We start from the raw sequence: 23,338 nt of genomic DNA, 5'->3' as shown, positions 1-23,338 counted from the left end.
CACACTAACAGAGACGGACAGTTGAAAATGTGGAATACCATTTTCACTTTAATGATATTAATGAAATTACCTGGAATTGACGAAGCAGCCCTGGAAAGAAAGCTTGGGTGAGAAAAGTGTTTTACATGGGGTGAATATTCATTTTGGAGAGAGAGAGAGACGTGGTCTGGCAGTTAGGGCATGGGACACAGGGCCAGAATTCTAATCTCAGTTCTGAAGCTGATTTAAACTCTCTACCTCAACTTCCTGGTCTGTAAGAAAAGGCATAATAGTACATCCCTACTGTACCTACCTCATCGGAATGTTGAGAAGGTGAATTTATTAATATCTGTACTTCTTTTTAAAGATGAAGAGTGTCATATGACTGCCAAGTATTATTAGCGATTTGTAGTAACTTTCAATGCAACCTGTCAGAATTGGTGCATGCAAGGGACAGTGTGTACTGGAACTAAAGAGCACATTTGAAGTGATAAATTAAAACAACACTAAGTACAAATTCACTTCATACCAGTGCTGCATCATGTAATGATTTCCTAATGGAAGCAGCCCAGATGCCTGTTAGGGTCACTACATGTGGGTATAACAGATACAGTTCTGTTATTTGTCCTTATTTATAAGAACAACTTGTTTCCGTGGGATCTACTTTTTTCATTGCTAGTAACACTCGCTTTTGCTCAGATTGTGAGACCCTGACGCATGCTAATGAGCAGCTATGCACATGAATAGCTCCATGGATTTCAATGAAACTACTTTTGTGAGTAACTGCTTACCAGCTTGAATCAGAGATTCACAATCTGGCCCATATGACATATAAATTGACATTCTCTTGCTGGAATAATGAAATCTTGCTTCCAGGATAAATATCTCATTGAGTATCTTTCAGATAAAACATAAAGGGGATTAAATAGATTTTGTTGCTTCAAGTTTACATAATGAAAATGGAATTTTATTATTATGAAGCCAATTAACTATGGATGTCAGCCAGCTACTGTGCCACTCTTTTATGAGATCATTATTCAGATCATCGCCTGCCAGTGCTGCTTCTTAGAATTCAGTTTTTTCACACACCACTCATTTTTAAACAGATGCATGTATGTAAATTACCCTTGCTTGGATAGCATAGCAATAGCACCATTCACTGTATCCAGTACCGTTTGCTGTTTATAGTAGTAGTTTTCCATTCAGCCGTCTAAGCATGGGTAATCTGCACAGTAGCAATCTGTCTAACCCAAATTGGTTCAGATGTGCCATAGGGGTCAATGCAATCGCCAGTTTATCCTTGCCTTCTACTTTGATTGGTGGGATTGCAACACCAGTCCGTTAGGCGGGAGGGATGTGAGGCACGCTCAATGACTCATTCAACAAGAAGTGCTCATGTAGTCAACTCCATTCATTGTATCTCCTGAGATCTGACCACATCACCTCTCTGACTTATCTGCTCTGAAAAGAATGAGGAAGTGAGAAGCTCGAGGTTGTTCCTCAACTTGGATGTCCCTGACATAAGCTTGCAGTGCAGTGCTGTTGTTAAGTCATCAGGCCATTTATTTTTACAAACGTTATAGTAGATTTAAAAAGAAAACATATTTTTCAAATTGAATTGAATTGAAAGTCCCTGTGCCTCTACTACCTTGCACTTTGGCCATTTTCAGGAGATAATTGGCACTCTTGGCTTTAGTAACAGAGGAATGATCATTCTGGATTGGACCATTGGCCCAGTTTATTGGGTATGCTGTCTCTGACAGTGGCTAGAGCCATCTACTTCAAAGGAAGGTATCAAAAAATCCATAGTGGGCAGCTATGTAATAACCTGCCCACAGGGAAAGTTTCTTCCTAACTCCATCAGTTAAAGGTTGGTTTATGCCCTAAAGCATGAGGGTTTGTAATCCTTCCAAAAGTCTTTAAAAATCTTTATTATTGTAATGCTGGATGCTCACATTAGCTGTATAAATGTCCAATACTTTCTTGAACCCATCTTAGTTCTTGTCCTCAATGATACCTTGGGGACTTGAGTTCCACGGGCTGATTGTATGTTGTTTGTACGTTGTAAGTGTGTTTCCTTTTTCATCAGTTTTAAATTTGCTGCCTTTCAATTTCATGGAATGTCCTCATGTTCTTGGCTCATTCGAGAGTGAATAGTAGTGCCCAATTCAACTTCTCTCTACCCTTTGTTATTTTGTTTACTATTGTCTGACTTTTCCACTGGATGCTTATTGCACTGTAACTCATGTTAATTCCTGGATAAAAGTTTGGATGCAATCGGATTAGCTCATTCGCATGTCTCTCTGCAGATGACCAGATCATCCTAATTTCCCACAATTCTGTACAGGCATGTTGAGAGGTGCTGTCGCCTGCTCTGACTATGATCAGCTGTTATTTCCTTTTTATATGTGTCAGTGTGGAACATATTAAAATTTCTCAGTAATGGTATGTTTGGAATCCCTCTGATGCCCCATCTCTAACTTAGCAGAACAATAAAAGCAAGGTTGTAGTAAGCCTTTGAGCAGCTGGTAGTCTATATATTCCTTCTTTTTTCACATAATCTAATTCAAATAGAATTCGGGTAGCACTGGCACTACCACTTCTAAACATCATCAGCTCTCATCCTATTTACTGGATTTATACTGCGTGGTATATTTGACTAGAGTCCCCTTATATTGTCGTCAACATAGTCTTTCTTCTGCTATCACACCATTTGTCTGCAGAGTACTTAGACCAGCTGATATAAAGGAAACACAGCTATGAGAAATTCCACAAGATCAATATTATTCTAGTAACTTTTCTTTACATCAATCATTGTTAAGGTTTCTGCTGCTAAGATTTGCATGCATATTATAACTGAGCTGTAAACCACTTTAGAGTGGCGATGTAGAGGCGGTGTGGGTTATGCTGCCCTTTAAGACATGTGAGTTTAGGATTGGAATTAATGCTCCTGCTTTGGTTTGGCAAAGGTTAAACATACCAGGACAGTGATACTTGCATCATTGTCATAGCAGTGGGGCTCAAATTGAGTGGGAACTAGACGGTCCTCTTATTACAATGCATGAATTGCTATCATGAACCAAATCCTGCAGTTCATAATCAGTTTTTTATTCACTTGGTCAAATTCTTATGGACACCAATGGGAATTTTTCCTGAATAAGGACTGAGAGTATAAAGGAGTACAGGATTTGGACCCGAACATGTTAGGGAGAGGACAGAAGAAAAGGTGTTTCCGATGGCTGCTAATAACTGAAGCTCTCTTGGAACCTAAAAATAAATAAATAAAATCAGATCTTACTTAACAGGCATCTAGCCTAATAAAGACCATAGAATGAGAAATTCCTACCTCTTTGTAATGCTCCAAAATATACCGTACACATATTCTAATGCCCTCAAGCAGTGCTAGGCCTCAGGGCAACTTTTAACTCAGTCAACAGTATTTTTTCATGACATTATTATTACTATTTATTAATTTTATTACCATCACACCTAGGACCCCTGGTCATGGACCAGGTCCCCATTGCGAAAGGCATCGTACAAACATTATGTTGAGCTGTTAGACTAAAGTAGAGCCAATTATAGAAACTAAAGCCAAAGTAAAAGTTTGGATGTGAATATTTCCACTAGGAGGACAGACACTTGTCTGAGTTATTGTGAAGAAGTGTATTCAGTGCAGAGCTACAATTCCCTATTAAAAAAAAAATCAATCTTATGCAACAAGCTTCACCCATAAGTGATGCTGTTCATTTGCTCTGTACTAAAAGGTGTGAAAATGTATTCTTCCCTTTTTTTGCCCTCATTGCAGGAGCTGGATTACCCTTTACTAAACTGCCCCAAATTCATTCAAAATTAGAATAATGCAAGAATACAAGTTTAGTGCATCTCTATCAAAATTAGTACTTGCCTGAGGGTTTGCCACAAAGCTCGACCAGCTCCTGGGCTCTAATGGGAGTTATTGTACACAAGCCACTAGGGGAATCTATTTAAAGACTCCTGGCAGCATGAAGAGAAAGGGTAAAAATACAACCCCTCTTTTGTCCACCGATGGTTTTCTTTGGGAGTATATTAAAAACCTTTCTACATTTCTGTCTGGCTCTGTCCACTGGCAGTGTGCCAGCCAATAGTACCCACTTCTGGTCGCCATTTCAAGACTGTAGTCACGAAGGACTGTATCTGTTTCCCACAGCAACTAAAGGATGGGCAATACTCCTGCAAACTTAAAAAGATTGCTACTTGGCTGGTTCCAGAGCTATTCATCTTAGTTTGGCCCACTTCATGCACTAGGCCCCAATCCTGTAAACACTTATATTTTGTCTTTGGTCAGTAGTATTGTTAAACTCAATGGCACAATTCCCGTTCATACAGTTACTTGTATGTGTATTTGCAGCACGGGTATCTTGTGCTATATTTGCTGCAAATACTGTTCACTTTTCCCTCACTCCTCTCAATGTAATATGACAGTGCCACTAATGTTTCTAGTCCACTTGTAGGCACTGGTATTTTGTACTGCAATATTAGAATAGCAGATAAGCCTTGAATCAGAAAATGAAATTTGTGAGGTTTCTTTCAATTATTGTCATAACATTCAAAGTTTCTGAATCTTCAGCGTTAGAGTCCATCATCCCATTTTTAAAGCCTAGCATTCTACATTTGCTGTTTGGTAGGATGAAAATTATGGTACTGTCTCAGTACTGCTAGAGGATGTATTTTCTTTGCTAGAGGAGAAGATCCAGAGATTTAAGTACCTTCTTTTAGCCCATTTACCTTTCTCCTGTCTATATTTCTTCTTTCAAGCTCTTATTTTCTCTACTCTGGCTTTTCAATTAGTAGTCTTTTCCTTATTGAGCCTCTGTGCCTTTTTCACTATTCCATTACACTGGTTTTCTGCTGGTGGCACTGAACTCAGACTGGTATAAGAGGATGGAGACTGAGGCTCTCAGTGTCCCTCACTAGATTCCTAAAGATACTGAGATGGACTTTCAAAAATCATGGTGTTCAAAAGGCTTTAATGTGTCTAACATTTTCATCACTCCAAAGCAGGGGGCTTTAAAAAGTATTTAAAAATGAGTAGCCTCTTTCTCTACAGTTGGTGATACTTAACATGCTGGATCTGATTCTCAGTTACGCTAAGGCCATTTCATACTACAGGGTGTTAAAATGGAAGTAAATTATTTACACCCAACATATGGCCCCTTTACATGGCTAGGGCATTGTCTGTTGTCAAGTGGCCTTAGTGCAAATAAGAATCAAGCCCACCAACTTCAATATATTAAAAACAATATCATGGTAGGAATGTTGAAAAGCAGACTACAGAGGAAAATGAAATCTGTTTACTAAAACTGGAGCAGGGGTAGTCACAGAGAGCAGAGTGGGCAGAAATCAGCAGATATGACCTTCGCATTTGGACAGTCTAAACCAGGGGTAGGCAACCTATGGCACGCGTGCCAAAGGCAGCACACGAGCTGATTTTCAGTGGCACTCACACTGCCTGGGTCCTGGCCACCAGTCTGGGGGGCTCTGCATTTTAATTTAATTTTAAATGAAGCTTCTTAAACATTTTAAAAACCTTATTTACTTTACATACAACAATAGTTTAGTTATATATTATAGACTTATAGAAAGAGACCTTCTAAAAATGTTAAAATGTATTACTGGCACGCGAAACCTTAAATTAGAGTGAATAAATGAAGACTCGGCACAACACTTCTGAAAGGTTGCCGACCCCAGTCTAAACAAATGTGTATTATTTAAAGCAGTGATACTCAGACTGAGCCTTGCAGGCTGAAAGTGGCTCTTTAATGTGTCTCCTGCAGCTCTTTGCAGCACATGATATTAAAGCAATGTGATTTAATTATTAACCAATCAGGATGCTTTTACTATGTTATTAACCAATTGTAGTTGATAGATACTTGGTCAGTTATTTTGCTGCGAGAATTATATATATAGTAAATGAAACTATGAATTCACACTACTGTGGTTCTTTTGGGTAATGTTGATCACTAATTTGGCTCCTGAACCACTGAAGTCTGAGTATCGCTGATTGAAATGTTGTATACAATAGGTAAAATCCTTGCTCCATGCAATAAATGGCAAACCTCCCGTTGACATCAATGAGGCCAGGATTTCAACCAAAATTTATCCTGGATTACCATGTGTCAGTGGGGGGCCAGTTTCTCAGCTGATGTAAATGAGTATAGGCCTCGTGACATCAATGAAGAGATGCTGGTTTATACCAGCAGGGACCTGGCCCCAAATATTTAATTTGGTATTTGCACCATTTCAGGTAGGAGGAAAAAAACCTATTTCAGTTGTGAATGGAAATCTTTTTTATACCACGTCAGTTCTATATATTCACCTGTTTCACACTGAGTGTAGCACAGCCGATTTAAGCTGACCTCATTGGGCATTTCAAAATTTGACTACAACACAGGACAGGGGTTTTGAATGCACTGCTAGGATCACATCCCTGACCATATAGAGACTGGCAGGGCATAACAATTTGAAATGCAAAAATAAATAAATGGAAAGACCGCATCATCTATTTAGAGAACTAAAAGAAACTCTCTGAGAGCAGGATTGGGCACAAGATTTTAAAATATAAATGCATATTCATGCAAGCAGACATATGCAATGACTCCCACCTTAAGTGGATAACTACTGAAAGAATAAACCTGGTAAGGGGGAAATTCTGCTGCTGCTGCGCCCTTGTGGTGATGGAAGTGCCAAGTGCAGCAGTACAGTGGTGGGAGTAAGGCTATAGAGATGCTGCACTTGGGGACTCTGCAGCCTGTCACAGAGCTGAGTCCCCAGTAGCTGACTGCGGGATCATACAGGGCAGGTTAGAGTGCAGAGTTGTGGAGGGTCATCTCTAAGTCTATCAGCTGCATAGATCCACTAGCCACAAATCCAGTTTATGAGGGCTCAATGGGCCATGCCACAACTGGGGGCTAATTGACTGTAACAGCAACTGTGGCAAAGGGTATAGTTATTACATGCCCTGCTGCTGGATGGGAAGGGAGTCTATCCTCCCAACTTCTGTATAATTTCACTCTCCCTCCAACCCCAAGCCCATTTAATTGCTCTTTGCACGGGAACTGAGAATTTCATTCTAAAAGAATGAATTATGATGCAACTTGATAATGCCTATTTAACTGGCCTCTCTCTCTGAAATAATTATAGCTATATAAACTATATAATTATATAATTTAGACAGCCTAAATAGTTCCATTCTCACCCAGATTTGGGGAGTTTATAACTTTCCAAAACTTTAATCTTTTTGATGTAAGCTTTTCCAGGCTTAATAAAGTTGCCCGAAAGTCATTTAAAAAAAAAAAAAAAAAAGTCTGACCAAAATCACTGCAGCATTTCTGAGTATAAGAACAGTGAAAAATATATTCTTTATATAATAACGAAAATGTTGTGACTCTTTTTGTTTCTGTACAGCTGTAGTGTTGACACGACTCTGAGTAGTGTCATGTCTTTTGCTGTGTACACAACAAACTCAAAATGAAAGAACCACATGGCATGATGGGACCCAAATAACTGTGTTTCCTAAATATACCCAATATGCAAGGCCTCAATATGTATACAAACTGCTGCTCTGGCTGCGTTCTGCCAGCTTCTACAACTTAGGACACACTGAGTGCCACTAGAAGGCTCACAAACTCTTAAAAGGAATACTACCATATTCCTGTAATACTACAAGCAGGGAATTTAAATTTGGCAGGGAACTAGCCTTTATTGAGAAGTGCTTTTGACTGCTCCATTGAAAACTAGTTTTAATCAGATATTTTTTCAGGTACGAGTTCACAGCTTTAGTTTGTTTTTTAAAATATGTACTTCTACATACATCCAAATTAAAATGTAACCTCATCACAAATTCTTATCTGACTATGATGTTATTTCATATAGCTTGTTTCTTATGTGCATATAAGGTGAAATTTTGTGCCGTGCCTCTAAAAGACACAGCACAAAACTTACAGCTCAGGGTGGTTAAGCCACCTTTTCACCCACCCACTTTTTCACCCTTTTGATCCTGGGCTGCTGCAGGGGTCAGTTGGGCCCTGGGAGTAACTTCGAGCTGGTTGAAATTTTTTGTGTGAAAAAAAATTTCTATTGAAAACTGTGGTTTCAGTGAAACAGAAATTTTCCATGTGAGTGTGTTGATTTTTGACAAAAAACAAAACAAAACAAAACAACCCTGATTTTTTTGATCAGGAGAATTGACACATAGAATTCTGTTTTGAGTTGACATTTCAAAAGAAAAAAACCTGTGTATTTAAAATGAAAAATGTCATATCCATATGTTGAACCATTTTGTTTCCATGTTTCCAAACTGCAACTGCTCAGAATTTTTCATCTTCTGAGGTTTTTTTGATATTTTGATTTTCTCATTCTGATTTGGAACAGAAACTCATTTACAAACATTGAAATGTCCCATGGGACACAAATTCCATTTTTTTAGTGTTAGAAAAATGTGTTATATAATTACATAGATGTATAAGAACTTATTTGCACATGCAGTTATCATGATTCTATGTACAATCATGGTACCTATTGGTACAAATTTAGCTTTCTACCATGTATATATGCAATAGAACACAATTTTCCAAAAATATAGGCTATGTTTATATCTAAAATCTCTCTTCTGGCTAATATTTTTTTTTTTAATTCTCCCCTCTTGTTCCAGTGGAGCTATGTCTCCAGGATTTCCTCAGATAGTTGCTCCCCTCTTATCACCTTATTAGAGCTATATTAATACAAACTGAGAGCTATATTAATGTTTTGCATGGATACTATGCTATGTTGGTACAAAGGATGTGTAGACCTCTTCTTCCTGTCCCCTGCCTATTCTGTCCCAGGACAGAAAGGTATGCACGGGTCCCAAAAAGGTAGGGGAAGGGAACAGTTCCATGCAGGCTGCTAAATTTGGACACAGGAAGGCCTAGATCTGTGTATAGAGGTGATTACAGGAGACTCCAGTTATGGGTAATTGATGTCTGTGTGGACAATGTGGAGAGAGATTCTAAAATATCCTCTTAACAGATTTTTCTCCTTTCCTGTGTTTCCCCCTTCATTCCAATCTATTACTTTCCATGACACTGGCTAACATGAGTCGCATTTTCCTAGTTAGTCTTTGTGTCCTCCAGGCATCGCTCTTAAAAAACAGGGAGATGGGCCTTCACACATCAAGTCAGGACTTTGGGTCTGAGCCATATCTATTAACTTCAGAAGTCATACCACTCTGCATGCAAAGCAATGTGAAGACATGGAAGGCAGCTCGTAGGTGGGAAATGTGTTGGGACACATATAGTGGAAATTGTGGCCCTCTGGGCATATATTTACTGGGGGTGCAAATGGGGGTGTGGGGATAAAGGTGAATGTATTTGGGTGGAGAGGGAATTTCTGGGTGAGTAATACTAGTTAATTATGTTGGAGAGAGAGACCTTTCCAAGAACAGTATTTTGGCCAGCTTGGTTATGTTAGGTAAGCAGAGGGAGCTAAGAGGAAGAGTAAAAGACTGGGTGCCCTATTCTTTGTGATAAATAATTAGAAACACTGGCACATTCCTATTCTATGCAGGGATCAGCTCAATGTCTTGGATTTCTGTCATATTTTGCTAAATTCTCGGCGAATGTTTCATTGACATCAGTAGGACAGTTCACAAACAAATCTGAGTTCCTAAAGACTTTAGGGTTTTCATGTTTTTACTTTGCTTGTACAATATCTCTTTTTCAATGTCAATTCTCTTCAGCTGAAAAACATTTGCTTGGGAAATATCTCAAGGCAAGGGAAGGAGTTGGTGTCTGTAACATATACAAGTTTACATTAAAGTTATTCTTCCTTTTCTTTATCAGCAAGTGAACATTGCCGTGAAAGCAAAAAAGCATTTTTTTCCTGACATCTAATACAAGAATAGCCTGACTAATATTTTTCACATTTTAGAATTACGCTTCTTTGTAGGTAGAGACTTCATGTGTCCAGGTTTAGCCTGAAGAACATTGGCTCCAAACTTGTATAATCTCTGGAATAGCTTACCACAGCTATGCACTCGCCTTTCTTTACAAAAGTGTCAGAGCAGGCTCTAAGACTACACACAAGCACTGAGTTCTGCAGTTCTAATGCCTTTCAATTTCATTTCATATTGAAATATTTTTAACATCATCTTTTAAACAAAATCGCCAGCAAAGCAGACAGGCAATAAAAACATATGTTATATTATCAAACGGGCAACAAACTCTGTGAGAAATATTTTTTTTTATCACGTGAACTATATCTGTTCAGAAAGTCCATCTATTTTAATGCTACTTACCAGCTTCCTTTGCTATCTAAAGTTATGTTTAGTCCAGAGGTGGGCAAACTACAGCCCGGGGGCCACGTCCGGCCCGCGGGACCATCCTGCCCGGCCCCTGAGTTCCTGGCCCGGGAGGCTACCCCCCGGCCCCTCTCCTGATGTCCCCCCTCCCCTGCAGCCTCAGCTTGCTCGCTCCGCTGCTGGTGCAATGCTCTGGGTAGCGGGGCTGTGAGCTCCTGGGGCAGCGCAGCTGCAGAGCCCGGCCTGTCCTGGTCTCTGTGCTGCGTGGTGGCAGCGGTGGCGGAGGCGTGGCCCGGCTCCAGCCAGGTGGCGCGGCTGTAGCGCCGCCAGCCACGGGTGCTTCAGGCAGCGCGGTAAGGGGGCATGGAGTGGGGGGGTTGGACAGAAGGCAGGGGAGTTTGGGGTGGTGGTCAGGGGGTGGGGGTGTGGATGGGGTCAGGGTGGTCGTGGGGGGAACAGGAGTTGAATGGGGGCAAGGGTCCCGAGGGGGCAGTCAGGAATGAGAGGCAGGGTTGGATGGGGTGGTGGGGGTCCGGGGGCGGTCAGGGGACAGGGAATGGTGGTGTGTGGATGGGGCAGGGGTCCCGGGGGGGCCGTCAGGGAATGGGGGGGTTGGATAGGGCAGGAGTCCTGGGGGGAGAGGGGGCAGATAGGAGGTTGGGGCTGGGCCATGACCCCCTCCCCTAACCAGCCCTCCATACAATTTACGAAACCTGATGCGGTCCTCGGGCCAAAAAGTTTGCCCTCCCCTGGTTTAGTCCAATAATTTACAGTTCCATCAGGTTATATCTGTAGTCAATATAAAATTAAATGGCCAGCTCAAGACTATTGGCTCCGTAACAGATCTTTCAAGGGATTGTGATGGAGAAATTTAGGAAAGTGTCATACTTACCTTGTAAGAACGGAGCTCCAGACAATTTTGATGGGGGTTCTGTGTTCTGTTGTCCAGGGGATTTCTCCCATTTTCCAACATGGACCAGAAATCCAGATGACCATGTGGCTGTCTCTGTGACTTCATCTGCAGATATGTATTTCCAAAGCATCGCTGGGATGTACTTGGAGGTTATGCAGTTCAATGTATTTTTCAGATCTTGTTCCTTAATTAATGGTTGGGAGAGAGTGAAACTCAGGAAGTGCAACCTGATGAACAAGCAAGTTAAAAATTTTAAACCTTCTGTGGGTGAATTTGGTGCTCCTGAAAGTGAAGGTCTAAGACCACTAACCGGAACCAGATATGTAGGTAGGGGCTCTGCAACCTTCCCTATTGGGTATGTCTACACTGCAATTAAACCTGTGTCTGGCCCATGCCAGCTGGCTTGGGCGAAGGGGCTGTTTAATTGTGGTGTAGATGCTTGGGCTCAGGCTGGAGCATGGGCTCTGGGACCCTCCCCTCTTAGAGCCCTCAGCAGCGGAGGGTCCCAGGGCCTGGGATCCAGCCTGAGCCTGAACATCTACACCACAATTAAACAGCCCTTAGCCTGAGCCCTGTGAGCCAGAGTCAGCTGGCATGGGCCAGTCAGGGGTTTTTAATTGCAGTGTAGACATACCCTTAGGGCACACTGCTAATGTACCTCAGCTTTGACCTGCAATATCCCTTCCATTCCAGTCACAGGCCTCTCTTGAATAGAGACTGACAATTATTCCAAATTGTGTGATGGCTAGAGACTGAGATGAGACCACCAAATACATTTTCACACGCTACCTGAGCCAGAATTTCCATCTTTTAATGCAGAAGATAGCTTATTTTAGTTCCTTGAAATATGCCCTTCAGCATTTTAAGCGAAGGCAGGCTCTTTCATTTACAGAAATCCTAAATTGTGTTACAAATCATCAGTACTGAAGTGAACCCACTGGAGACGTTATAAAGTAAAAAGCATTGGCATTACAGCACTTGTGATAACGAAAGTTAACATCATCATTATTAAAATGATAGAGCAGTGCTTAAGGTAACAAGGCCTTGACCTTCTCCTTCATAATCTCGTATACTGTACCTACAGTGAAAATGATGTTCACTCAGTGAAAAATATTTTGGTTAACAGAAATCCTCTGAGCCTTATTTATGTCTGTTTTTATCTTGCAGGCTTTCTGGGGGGCTCAGGACTGTAATTTATGTTGTTTTTGTTCCAGCCATGTAGAAGATTCTTTGATGGATTACAACCTCAACAAAACTCCAACTTAAAAAGAACAATGACAACCAAGAGACTTAAACCAGGTTTTTCATCTTCCTTGAAAGGAACTGAGTCCCAGTATTTAGAGTTTTTTTAATACTCTACCTCCCTCTGCTGTTATTACTGAGAAGTTCTTCAGCAATGGGAAATCATGTACTAGCAGCTTCGATTTCCATGCTCTCCCTTCTTGCAATAATGGGAGACACAGACAGTAAAACAGACAGTTCGTTCATGATTGACTCAGACCCAGGTCGCTGTATGAGGCATCATTATGTTGATTCCATCAGTCATCCATTGTACAAGTGTAACTCAAAGGTAAGTACCTATTTATACCAGGACTTTGTTATCAAGAATATTTCTGAAACCAACTAATAATAATAATTATTCTGATGTGAAATATTAGTACCAAAAAAACATAGAGCAGGAAACTGAATGCTTAGATCAGAAGTTTCGTGCTTTCTCAACAGCATAGTATGTGAATCTGTGAACAATAGTTACCAGATTCATTTTTAAAAGGAGCAAGATTAAAGCTGAGTTGCTTGTACAATGCTCCTAAGGTTGGAATCTCAGATCACCTTTCAACTTTCTCCCTCAATGTTTAGGCTTACTCAGAGTGAATATTTGATTCCAAAGAAATGAGAAGAAATGGTGATATGTAGACAGGTACCTGAGCCACAGAATTCACATCCAGATCTGAACTGTCCCATGGTGTTGGGACTGTACCAGGAAACTTCCTTGGGAGATTTCAAAGTGCTTTATCATGGAGGGCAGCATCATTTATCCCCATTTTATAGATGGGGAAACTGAGGCATGGAGCAGTGACGTGACTTGCCCAAGGTCATATAGCAGGTTGCTAGCAGACCCAGGAATAGAATCCAGGTCTCCTGAGTTCAAGTCCAGGGCTCTGACCACTACCAATACTGCTCAGGATTTTGATACAGCCCATTATAGGGAGGGGTCTAGCTGTGAAGGTCAAATCATCACAGTCCAAACTTCCTATAAACTCTGATCCAGTTTTGGTTTGGGCCAAGCTCAGTTAATATGGATCGCGTAAGACATGCACTTTGACTGGCTATGCTTGAGGTAAAGAATTAAGCTATATAAAAGTAATGAAAAAGAGTCTGAAAAACTTTACTCAACATTTTTTACTATTTAGTTTCTAGTGATTTTTCATCTCTCAATTTTGCTTTTCCACTGAATTTCAGAGGGATAACTATTTTTGGCTTAGGCTGTTTTGCATTTGCTCATGTTTCTATCTTTCATTTGAAATTTCAAGCTTGGAAAACTGTGAGGCAAAGTGTTATATTAGCCTCTGTAAATAGTCTACAGTAGCTTCTGACATGAATTATAAGTGAGGCAAGAAGGAAGACATAGAGTGAGAGAACCATTACTGATCCCTGTCTCCCTGTCCTAATTTTCTTTGAAAAAGTTAGACCAGTGTGCATTCAAACATGTGGTCAATGGTCTGGCCATTAGAACTGTGTGAATAACTGATTTTTTTGATTCACTGACTGAACCAAAAAATTGGGAGTAGGGGGAGGGGAATAATTGTGTCAAAAGAAATGTTTCATTGTGTTTATGAGGCTTTTTAAACCTTTTTTTGAAAAATAAAATTGCCATAAAATTCAAAACAAGAAGTCATTTTGAATAAAACAATGGAAACATCATGTTGAAAATGTCAGCGTTTCATTTTTTTCAGAATTGTTGTTCATTTTTCAACTGAAACAAGTTAGCGAATTCCACACAAACTCACAAAATGTTTAGATTGACCCAGATCTGCATTTTTTGGCAAAAATGTTGTCCAAAAATGTTCACCCAGCTCTGCTGACCACCCCGCTCTCTGTTGGCTGCTGGAATGGCCTCCTCCGCTCCCCAGATCAACAAAAGAGAACAATGAATGCCAGCGCTGTGTAGGTGCCCTTCAAGCTCTCCCCTCAGTGAGTTCCATAAACGCCCACAGTTGCTAATGAATAACAACGGGTTGCTTTATTAGGGCTGCCAGAAATACAAAGTGCAGTTCAAGTTACAAACAAAAGATGATAAACACAACAGGTCCCAACTCAGCCTGTATGGCAAGTCAGCACAGGAATACAAAGGTGGGGCTCCCCAGGCCTAGCGCTGGGGATATTCAGATCAGGCTATCCCTTTCCTGGAGGTAATCACATACTGGCCTGCAGATCCCCCAGACAGAGTCTAGTCCTTTCATTCAGGCCTGTCCCCGTGTCCCCTATCCACCAGCCACAGCTTCTATTGGTCCCTCCCAGCCAGGCTGTCAGCCCTTCAGCACCTAAAATGCCCGGCCTTAGCCACAGCTCCTAGGCTGCTGCTCCTGCCTACTGGTCCTGCTCACTCACAGCCTCTAGTTCCCTCCTGAGCCATGTCCCCTCTGGCGGTACTTTCCTTTCCTGTGCTGCAGGGATTTTGGAGCCCACTGGGCATTAACACAATTGCCAGTAAGGAGCCAGCAGTTTTCATTATATTATTGCTTGGGTGTCTCTCTCTGCTATGCCCTTGCCCTGTGGGCATCCTGGATTGGAATGTCTGAGTTTCGTAATGTTGCCAACTTTTGCAGTTTTATCACGAGTCTTGCAATATTTGATGTTTTTCTTAATCCCCAACGTTGGAGATGAGAGACTGCATCAAAATCTCTGCTTTCACTTAAAAGCAAAAATGTCTAGTCCTCCAGGTGGCAGAGAAAAGCCAATGTGAAGTGAGTATACTGTAAAGACTCAGAAATCAAAGGCAAATTTTTAAAAATTCATGATTTTTAAGCCAATGGCATGATTTTTTTGGGAGGAGGCGGGGCTGTGACTCATGATTTTTCAGTTTTTGAGGTTGGCAATACTGGTTTCTGTCCAAGAGCTTGCAAAATTTCTCTGATTTCTCTGATTGTAAATGGAATGTGTTCACTCTAAATCCTTAGGGATACCAGCCCTTTTAATTGGGTTATGCATTTATGGTCATTGGGATGATGTAGTGCTGCTTTCTTCTGGCCTCATTAATAGATTTATTATTTAACTATTAATAGAGCTGGGGGGAATATTTTGGTACAAAAAGGTTTTCTGATGAAAAATGAGTCTTCAAAAACAGAACTTCTTATGGAACAATTGGTGACATCTTTGAAATTTTTCATTTTGCAAAAGCTTCCATGACATCTTAATCTATTTTTAATCAAACTTTTGTTTGAAATCGGTAAGTTCCATAATAATTTTGAAAATGGTTTTGTTAAACATTTGAATTTAAAAGTTTCTATAAAAAATCTTGTGGGAACTTTCACCTAAACTGGAAAATGGGTCCATTTCAAACCCTGCAAAATGGAAAAAAATTGAAAATTTCCTATGAAACAGTTTTTCAACCAGCTCATATTGTTAAGATCTTGTAGATCCAGTACATTGCTACTGTGAGAGTGACTATTCTGAAGCTACCATACATTACTAGCACAATATTAGATTCACTTATGCAGATTGGCCTCAGAATCTGTCTTAAAATATGGTCTGATAAAATATTAGTTTGAAATATATAGGCAGGGTATGTTCTTTATATATGGTGTAGAAACACTGAGTTTCTGTTGGATTATCTGTGTGTTTTTTATGTGTTGTTACCCGTTGTGCTATTTCTTTGTAGAACACAGACTGATAATCTATTTCAACCATAGATTTGTGTCCTTTTTTCTGTGATGGGTTTGTTCCACTGCACAGCCACTTTTCTACACAGTTCTGCTAATGGGCCTATTTCCTGATCTGTGTTATTCCCGCTACTGCATCATAAAATCATCAAAATTAGAGCTGGAAAATCCCTATTAGGTTTTCTTGTCTATTCCGGGCTAATGAAGGATTATGCCCTAAAATATATCAAGTGCTTTGTTTTCGCCTTCGAGGCTGCCAATTGGGTCCACTTGGAAGGTGTTTCTGTGACATTTAATATGTCCATTGAATGCAATTCGGTTGATCAAATCCCATTCAGTTGTGACCTCAACTGGATGTTGAACACAGGCCTCAGGACTGAGAAGCTAACATAGTAATACACTATATACAGTATGTAGAAGAGACACCAAGAAGAGACAATGTAATTCAACCCTAAAAGACAATGTTCTTCTACTTTGACCTAAAGCAAAGCATTTGTTTCAGCTCATAATGAATTGAATTCCCTGACCAGTCTTATATTCCATCTTACCTCTGCCACCAAGACTCATTGGACCCTAAGGCACTGAATCCCCAATGCCTCTTGAATCAGTACCTCCTGAATTACATTACTGTCATAAGGCACTGTTTCTGGATGTGCCAAAAGAGTGCTGCAAGTGACATCTGAGAATGATGAGGCCAGGCTGGATAGAGACATACTGTAAGAAGAGTTTTTAGTATATGTTTAAGATAATGGTGGTGGTGGAAAAAGATCCCATGAGATTTGCAGTAATTCCAGCTCCATGCCAGGCCAGAAGTACTACAGATATAAAATTAAGACACATATTTCAGCATGTCCACTTTCAGACCCAGCCAGTCATGGGAAATGTGCAAATGAGAAATACTACCACTAATAAAAGCTTGAATTCCCAAAAGGATATGGTTTGAGTTAGGGAAAAGCTCTAGGCCCATTTGTAATTATCTCTGAATGTGTTATAAGAACTACTCCCGCTCCTTGCACCCAACCTTCAGAATAGTTGAGTCCTGCTGACTGTAAGTTAGGATGGGGTTTTTGCTTAGCTGATCCAATCCCAGTACAAAGGGGCAATCATGATCCTCCCCGTCATTCCTGTATTGCATTAGGAAAGTGGTACTGTACTGTGGATTGCCACGGGCACGCAGGGGCGAAAGAAAATGCAGGCCTGTTATTTACCAGGCTGCACGTGGCAATAGACTATATTGGTAAGGGATGCAAGGAGAGTATGGGTCACGATGCAAACTGCAGACACACACACACACACAACTAAAATTAATCAATTTAAAGTTTTATTGGGGATAATTACAAGGGGTAAGGGAGCAGCGTTTGATTCGCTAATAGAGTTAATGAAACTTAAAACACACAATGACTAAAATATCTACTAACAATATTTATAAACAAAGATGCAGCAATTAGTAATAACTGATACTTACAAATACAAACCAATGCATAACGACCGGCAAACGTAGAAACTCTGTTTGAAACACGTGAGCTGAGAGAGAGGCTTCGAGGTGATCAGGCTCGGTTACGGGTGTACACAGGATACACAGGATTCGTTTTTCTTTCTCCTCTCCCTGCCTGCACATGGCAGGCAGCCCATAAAGTACCAACTATGACATCATAGAAGTGTCATAGGGGACGGGGCCCAAAACCTGTTTGTGTTCGTTTCTCATTGGCACAAGCAAAGTTTACACCAAGTAGGGGAGCAGGTGCCTCAAAGTCTGGTTTCGCCCCCAAAAGGTGAGGAAATGCATATTGCTTTAGAATGTGTACAACACTGAATGACAAAAGAAGAGGCCAGGGCAATACTGGTATGGGCAAGTTTTACAGGACGCAGACAGGAACTCTCTCAACATGTACTTCCTAGGGTGACCAGACGTCCTGTTTTTAAAGGGACAGTCCCGTATTTAAGCCCTCCTGCAGGTGTCCTGACTTTTTCTGAAAAACAGGCAAATTGTCCCGTATTTTCTGTCTCCCACCCCCCATCAGTACTACTGGCCAGATCCCGGCTCACCAGCCGCCTGTCTACCAGCGGAGTGCGGGGGGTCCAGTGAACATCGATGGGGGTTGGTATGCAAGGCTGGTGGCGGGGCAAAGATGCAGTGCGAGGGGATGGCCACTCCCTCTGCTGGTCCATCAGTGCAGTACCTCTGTGTGCCAGTTTCCGGCCAGCTGGGCCCCCCCTCATCCCGTTTCTGGCCAGCACTGGCTGCGCACTGCGAGCTGTGGTGGCTGGTGAGTGCGGGCAGGCACCAGGTAGCAGCCAGTTACGTGTTGCCTCTGCTGCCCACCCATTGGCCCTTTATGTGCTTCCCTTCTCGCTGTCCTCTCTCTGCTTTGCCCCTTCACCCCCACCCAGCCCTGCTGCTCCTCCATACCCTCCCCCGCGGCGAGGCGCATCCCACTCCCAGCCCCCGGTTAGAGCGCTCAGTTCACCAACAGCCTGGCCAGCAGCAGGGGCGGCTCTATGTATTTTGCCGCCCCAAGCACGGCAGGCATGCCGCCAAAGGCAGCCTGACTGCCGCCCTCAGGGCAACCGGGAGGCCGCCCTATTGTGGCTTGCCGCCCTAGGGACGCGCTCGGTGCACTGGTGCCTGGAGCCGCCCCTGGCTGGCAGGCTCCTTCCTTCCCCCACTGCCTCTGGCTGGGCCGGCGCCCCAGGAAAGCCCAAGACCCTCTGGCCCAGGGCGCTGGCCAGAAGGAGCCGAGCCCTGCATGGACCAAAGCCCCGCACAGCGCTGGCACGGGGAAGCCTCCCCGCCCCTCAGCTAAGCTCTGGAGTGGCGGGGGGGAGGGGAGCAATTTCCAGCCTGTTCACACCCCAAACCTGCAGGCTCCACAGCAGCCCCTGAGGCAGGGGTTTAGCACCTCACCCCCCCACCCTGGGTCCTGCCCCCAGGGAGTGCAGGGCTGTGCTGTTCACTAGGCCCCCTCCCCTGCTGAGCCACTTCTCTGGCCCAGTTCGGTGAAGCCCCTGCAGTCAGGTTCCCTGGGCCCTGGTGCACAATGCATCCTTAAGGCTTAACCCCTTCCTGCCCACCCTGTAGCTGGAAGCGTCTGGGTTATGTTGGTGGCCAGCAGCAGCCTGGAGGTGTTAGCTGCCTTTCGACACCGTGAGGGCAGGAAGGGACAAACTGCTTCCAGACACACAGAGGGTGGGGGTGGAGGGAAGAGATGAACTCTGCAAAGATACAAGTTAGGTCATCCCTTCCCCCCTGCAGCTGGAAGCAGCTCCCATCCCTTCCCCCCTGCACAGTGCTGAAAGACTGCTGCTGGCCACGTTCTGGTATGAACCCTGGCAGAAATCTGGGGTGGGGGGGGGGCATATGACCCTGCGTGCCCACCATGTGTTGCCTCAGGAAGACACAGCACCAGGTACCAGGAGAGGCAGGTCCGTCCAGGGGGCCCAGCCAGGCATGGACGGCGGAGAGTGCCAGGCAGGGAGGGTCGGGTTGGTCGATCACCGCCCCCGCCCCCCGCCCCTCGGGTGAGAGAGGTGTATGGGACTGTGTGTGTGTCTCCACTCCCCGTGTGTGTGAATGTGGGGGGAGGGGTAGGTGTGTGTGTGTGACCCCTCCCCATGTGAACCCTAAAACCTTGAAGATAAGAAGGTAAATAAAAAGAATCCAACTATGCAGTATTTCTTTTTAACAGGCTCAGTCAACTTGATGTTAATTTGAATGTTTGTACTGCATAGCTCTGATTGATTGCCATTGAACTCACTTGAATATGAGTAATTTTACCTGGTGTCCTGTGTTCAGCATAGGGAAATATGGTCACCCTAGTACTTCCAGAATAGCATGACAATCTGACATGTACCTGGTTTTGTAGGGGAGGAGGAGAACTCACACGTGGATATTGAGTTATAAAATACCCATACATTTCTACTATATATACACTTACTCTATTAGTGCGCTATGCCATCATAGCATTACTAATTATTTAATGGAGTAATAATCTCTATTTCACTATTGTATACAATGCAATAAACAGCTGCTGCAGTTGATTAAATGGCAAAGCAAAGCTTTTAAAGTACCTGCTATTTCCAGCTCATTTGCACACCTACCAAAATATACTGGTGATGTTTGGGATTTATGAGGAGGATGTTAAGTTACGGGTTAGGTCAAGAGTTTAAAAGGGCATCTAAATGTGAATTCTGACTACTTTTTTTCCCTACAAAGTTTATGATTCCCATGATGCAGTGCCACTCTTAAAATTTAGACTGTAACCTATAAATAGGGGCTGTAAGGAAAAAACATAGTTTTAAAAATTACCATGCACTAGAAAGCCTATCTTTCCATTGATACTGGAGCAAAATTTTGCAATTATATGATCTTCAAAGAATGTGATACTTTGTTTTAAAATCACTATGTTAAATTTATTAGACTAACTAAACAATTACGATGCAGTTTTATTGCAAAAAAAGAGTCTTCTTTTGTGGAAGACTAGTATTAGTGTCAGCTCTGAATAGATTTCTTGCTGGCACATAAAAAAATCTGCTTTGCAGTTACGTTGTGTAATATTTTCCTGTCCCCAGTTCCGTTCCCCAGTTCCATTGTTTTCTGCTGCTTCTGGCGACACCTGCAGGTCTAGGCAGAGAGTGGTGAGATTAAAGATTTTTTTTTTTTTAGGACAGTGGAGCCAAAAATGTATAAACATTCCAGTGCTAAGAACACCATCATTTACAGGTATTCTTCACTGCATGGTAATGTATCCCATGATGGATCATGTAACATTTCAGTTGAAATGCTTTTCTATTAATCTTTGAAAAAGAATTCTTGCAATCAGATAAAAGACATAGTGGCACAATTAGGCATTCTCGGGATACTGGGGGAAAAAATAAACTTAAAATGTTAATTGGAGAAGGTTCAGAAAAAGAGCAACAAGAATGAATAAGGAATTGGAAAACATGCCTCAGGGAGCTCAATCTATTTAGTATCAAAGAGAATGTTAGGGAGTGATTTTATCGCAATCTATAAATACCTACGTGGGAAACAGACATCTGATACCAGAAGGCTCTTCAGTCTAGCAGAGAAAGGTATAACACAGTCTAGTGGCTGGAAGTTGGAGCTAGACACAGTTAGGAATTTTGGGGACGTTCAATGGCTGGTGCTAAGCAGGCGATCAGACTAGATGATCACAGTGGTCCCTTCTGGCCTTGGAATCTATGACTCTGTCCTGGCTATCTAAACTTTGCTGATCTAGTTTGAAACACCTCATGTAGGCAGAGCAATTACCAGCTGTAAAATCATGCAGGTTGGCCATGGTGTAGCTTTAAAGTTGTTAAATACTGACTGTGTCTACATAAACTGTTAACTACTGTGGTTTGAAATAACCCTTAACTCGAGTTAGCTAACCAGGGCCGGCTCTGGCTTTTTTGCCGCCCCAGGCAAAAAAGCCTCCAGCCGGCCGGAGGGCGCCGGAGGGGAGGGCGGCCGGAGCCCTGGGAGGAGGGCGGTGAGCCCCGGCGGGGGCTCGGCTCTCCCCCTGGCGGCCAGAGTGCCGGGGGCAGGGCGGCGAGAGGGCGGCGAGCCCCGTCTGGGGCTCGGCTCTCCCCCCGGCAGCCAGAGCGCCGCGCCGCCCCCCTCCAGGTGCCGCCCCAAGCACCAGCTTGGGTGCCTGGTGCCTGGAGCCGGCCCTGTAGCTAACATGGTTTTAAAAAGCAGCCTTTTTTTTTTGTCCTTTAGACAGGGCCTAACACAGTTTCTACTCTTCTTCACAGCTGGACAGCAGATTGTTTGGAAGGGAAATAAATGGGTAATCACCATGGAAGCTCTTTAGTTCTTTCAAGGTCTGTAATATGTCTTCGTCTATTCACAGTTCATTCAGTGGAAGAAGAGACAGACCAGTGGGCCTTTAATATTGTTAGGAAAAGTCAGTGATAAGCTTTCAAATCCAGCAAAGAGTTTATATTAGTTTATATTTTCATTACATTATATCTTCATTACATTATATTGATTTACCTCTTTAAGGTGATCTTTGCAAAGAAAAGGTCTAGAAACTTACTTTAAAAAATAAGAAAGTTGAGATTCTCCTTTATATTTCTAAGGGATGCACTTCTGGGATTCACAGACCATAAAAGCCAGCTCTGGTGACCACCTGTTTTATTAACTAGAAATGCTAAATATTAGCCAACTAAGAGTCTCAACCTGATTGGTCAGTTATGATTTCAGGTCTTGATTTTCAGAGAGCTCAGGCCAAGGCACAGTTGCAGTAATTGCACATACAACTGTATTTGAAATGCAAGCAATGGATGATGATGTCCAGAACTCAAGGATGCTGATGGTGCTCTCTTCTAAACTACTGTACATAAAATACAACTTAACATTGAACAATCTGGACTGGACACAGTCCATTATTACTGTTATGCATCATACTAGATAGTCAAGAGCCTCTACCATGTGTTTCCCAGTTAATCCTGAGACACTTAAATTCAATTACACCTCTACCCCGATATAACGCGACCCGATATAACACGAATTCGGATATAACGCGGAAAAGCAGTGCTCCGGGGGGTGGGGTTGCGCACTCCGGTGGATCAAAGCAAGTTCGATATAACGCGGTTTCACCTATAACGCGGTAAGATTTTTTGGCTCCCGAGGACAGCGTTATATCGAGGTAGAGGTGTACATTTGAATGAACTCCATGTCTGTATTCCTTGGCCACCCACTTACACAGATGGGGTGTGTGTATGTTTCCTAACCCTTCTCTGTTCTATCTTGCAGATGGTGCTGCTGGCTCGCTGCGAGGGACGCTGCAGTCAGACATCACGCTCTGAGCCGATGGTCTCCTTCAGCACAGTCCTAAAACAACCATTCCGTTCTACCTGCCACTGTTGCCGGCCCCAGACCTCCAAGCTGAAAGCAATGAGGTTGCGCTGCTCAGGTGGCATGAGGCTCACTGCTACCTACCGCTACATCCTGTCCTGCCATTGTGAAGAGTGCAACTCCTAGGGGGACACTAGTTGCAATGAGGAGAGGGGGGACACTGCTCCCAGAAAGCAACCCCAGCCACTGAGAACTCACCAGCACACTATTAAAGTACTCCTACTACCAGGGCTCATCAAGCTGGGTTGGATTTGAGAGGTAGAAAATGAAAGACACTGAGGCCCTGGATTGTGCTGATTGTGAAAACAAAGATATCCATCTGCTGGTCTGTGCTGAAGACAAAACCCTGGAGACATGAACCCTTTTTTCCCCCTGAAAGGATACTTTGGGGG

General features: G+C 42.7%; 1 protein-coding gene across 1 annotated transcript; it reads left to right on the top strand.

Moving 5' to 3' along the window:
• The first annotated feature begins 12,603 nt into the window (after positions 1-12,603).
• On the top strand, positions 12,604-23,072 carry LOC113406335 (norrin). The gene is made up of 2 exons (XM_026650563.1): positions 12,604-12,777; positions 22,845-23,072. Exons 1-2 carry the CDS (start codon positions 12,604-12,606, stop codon positions 23,070-23,072), a joined length of 402 nt encoding a protein of 133 aa, XP_026506348.1.
• Positions 23,073-23,338: the final 266 nt, after the last annotated feature.

The sequence above is a fragment of the Terrapene carolina genome, unplaced genomic scaffold (assembly GCF_002925995.2).
Source record: "Terrapene carolina triunguis isolate 2854851 unplaced genomic scaffold, T_m_triunguis-2.0 Scaffold26, whole genome shotgun sequence".
Classification (NCBI taxonomy): Eukaryota; Metazoa; Chordata; order Testudines; family Emydidae; genus Terrapene; species Terrapene triunguis.
The sequence above is the reverse complement of the archived record's forward strand: the minus strand, read 5'-3'. Positions and strand labels throughout refer to the sequence as shown.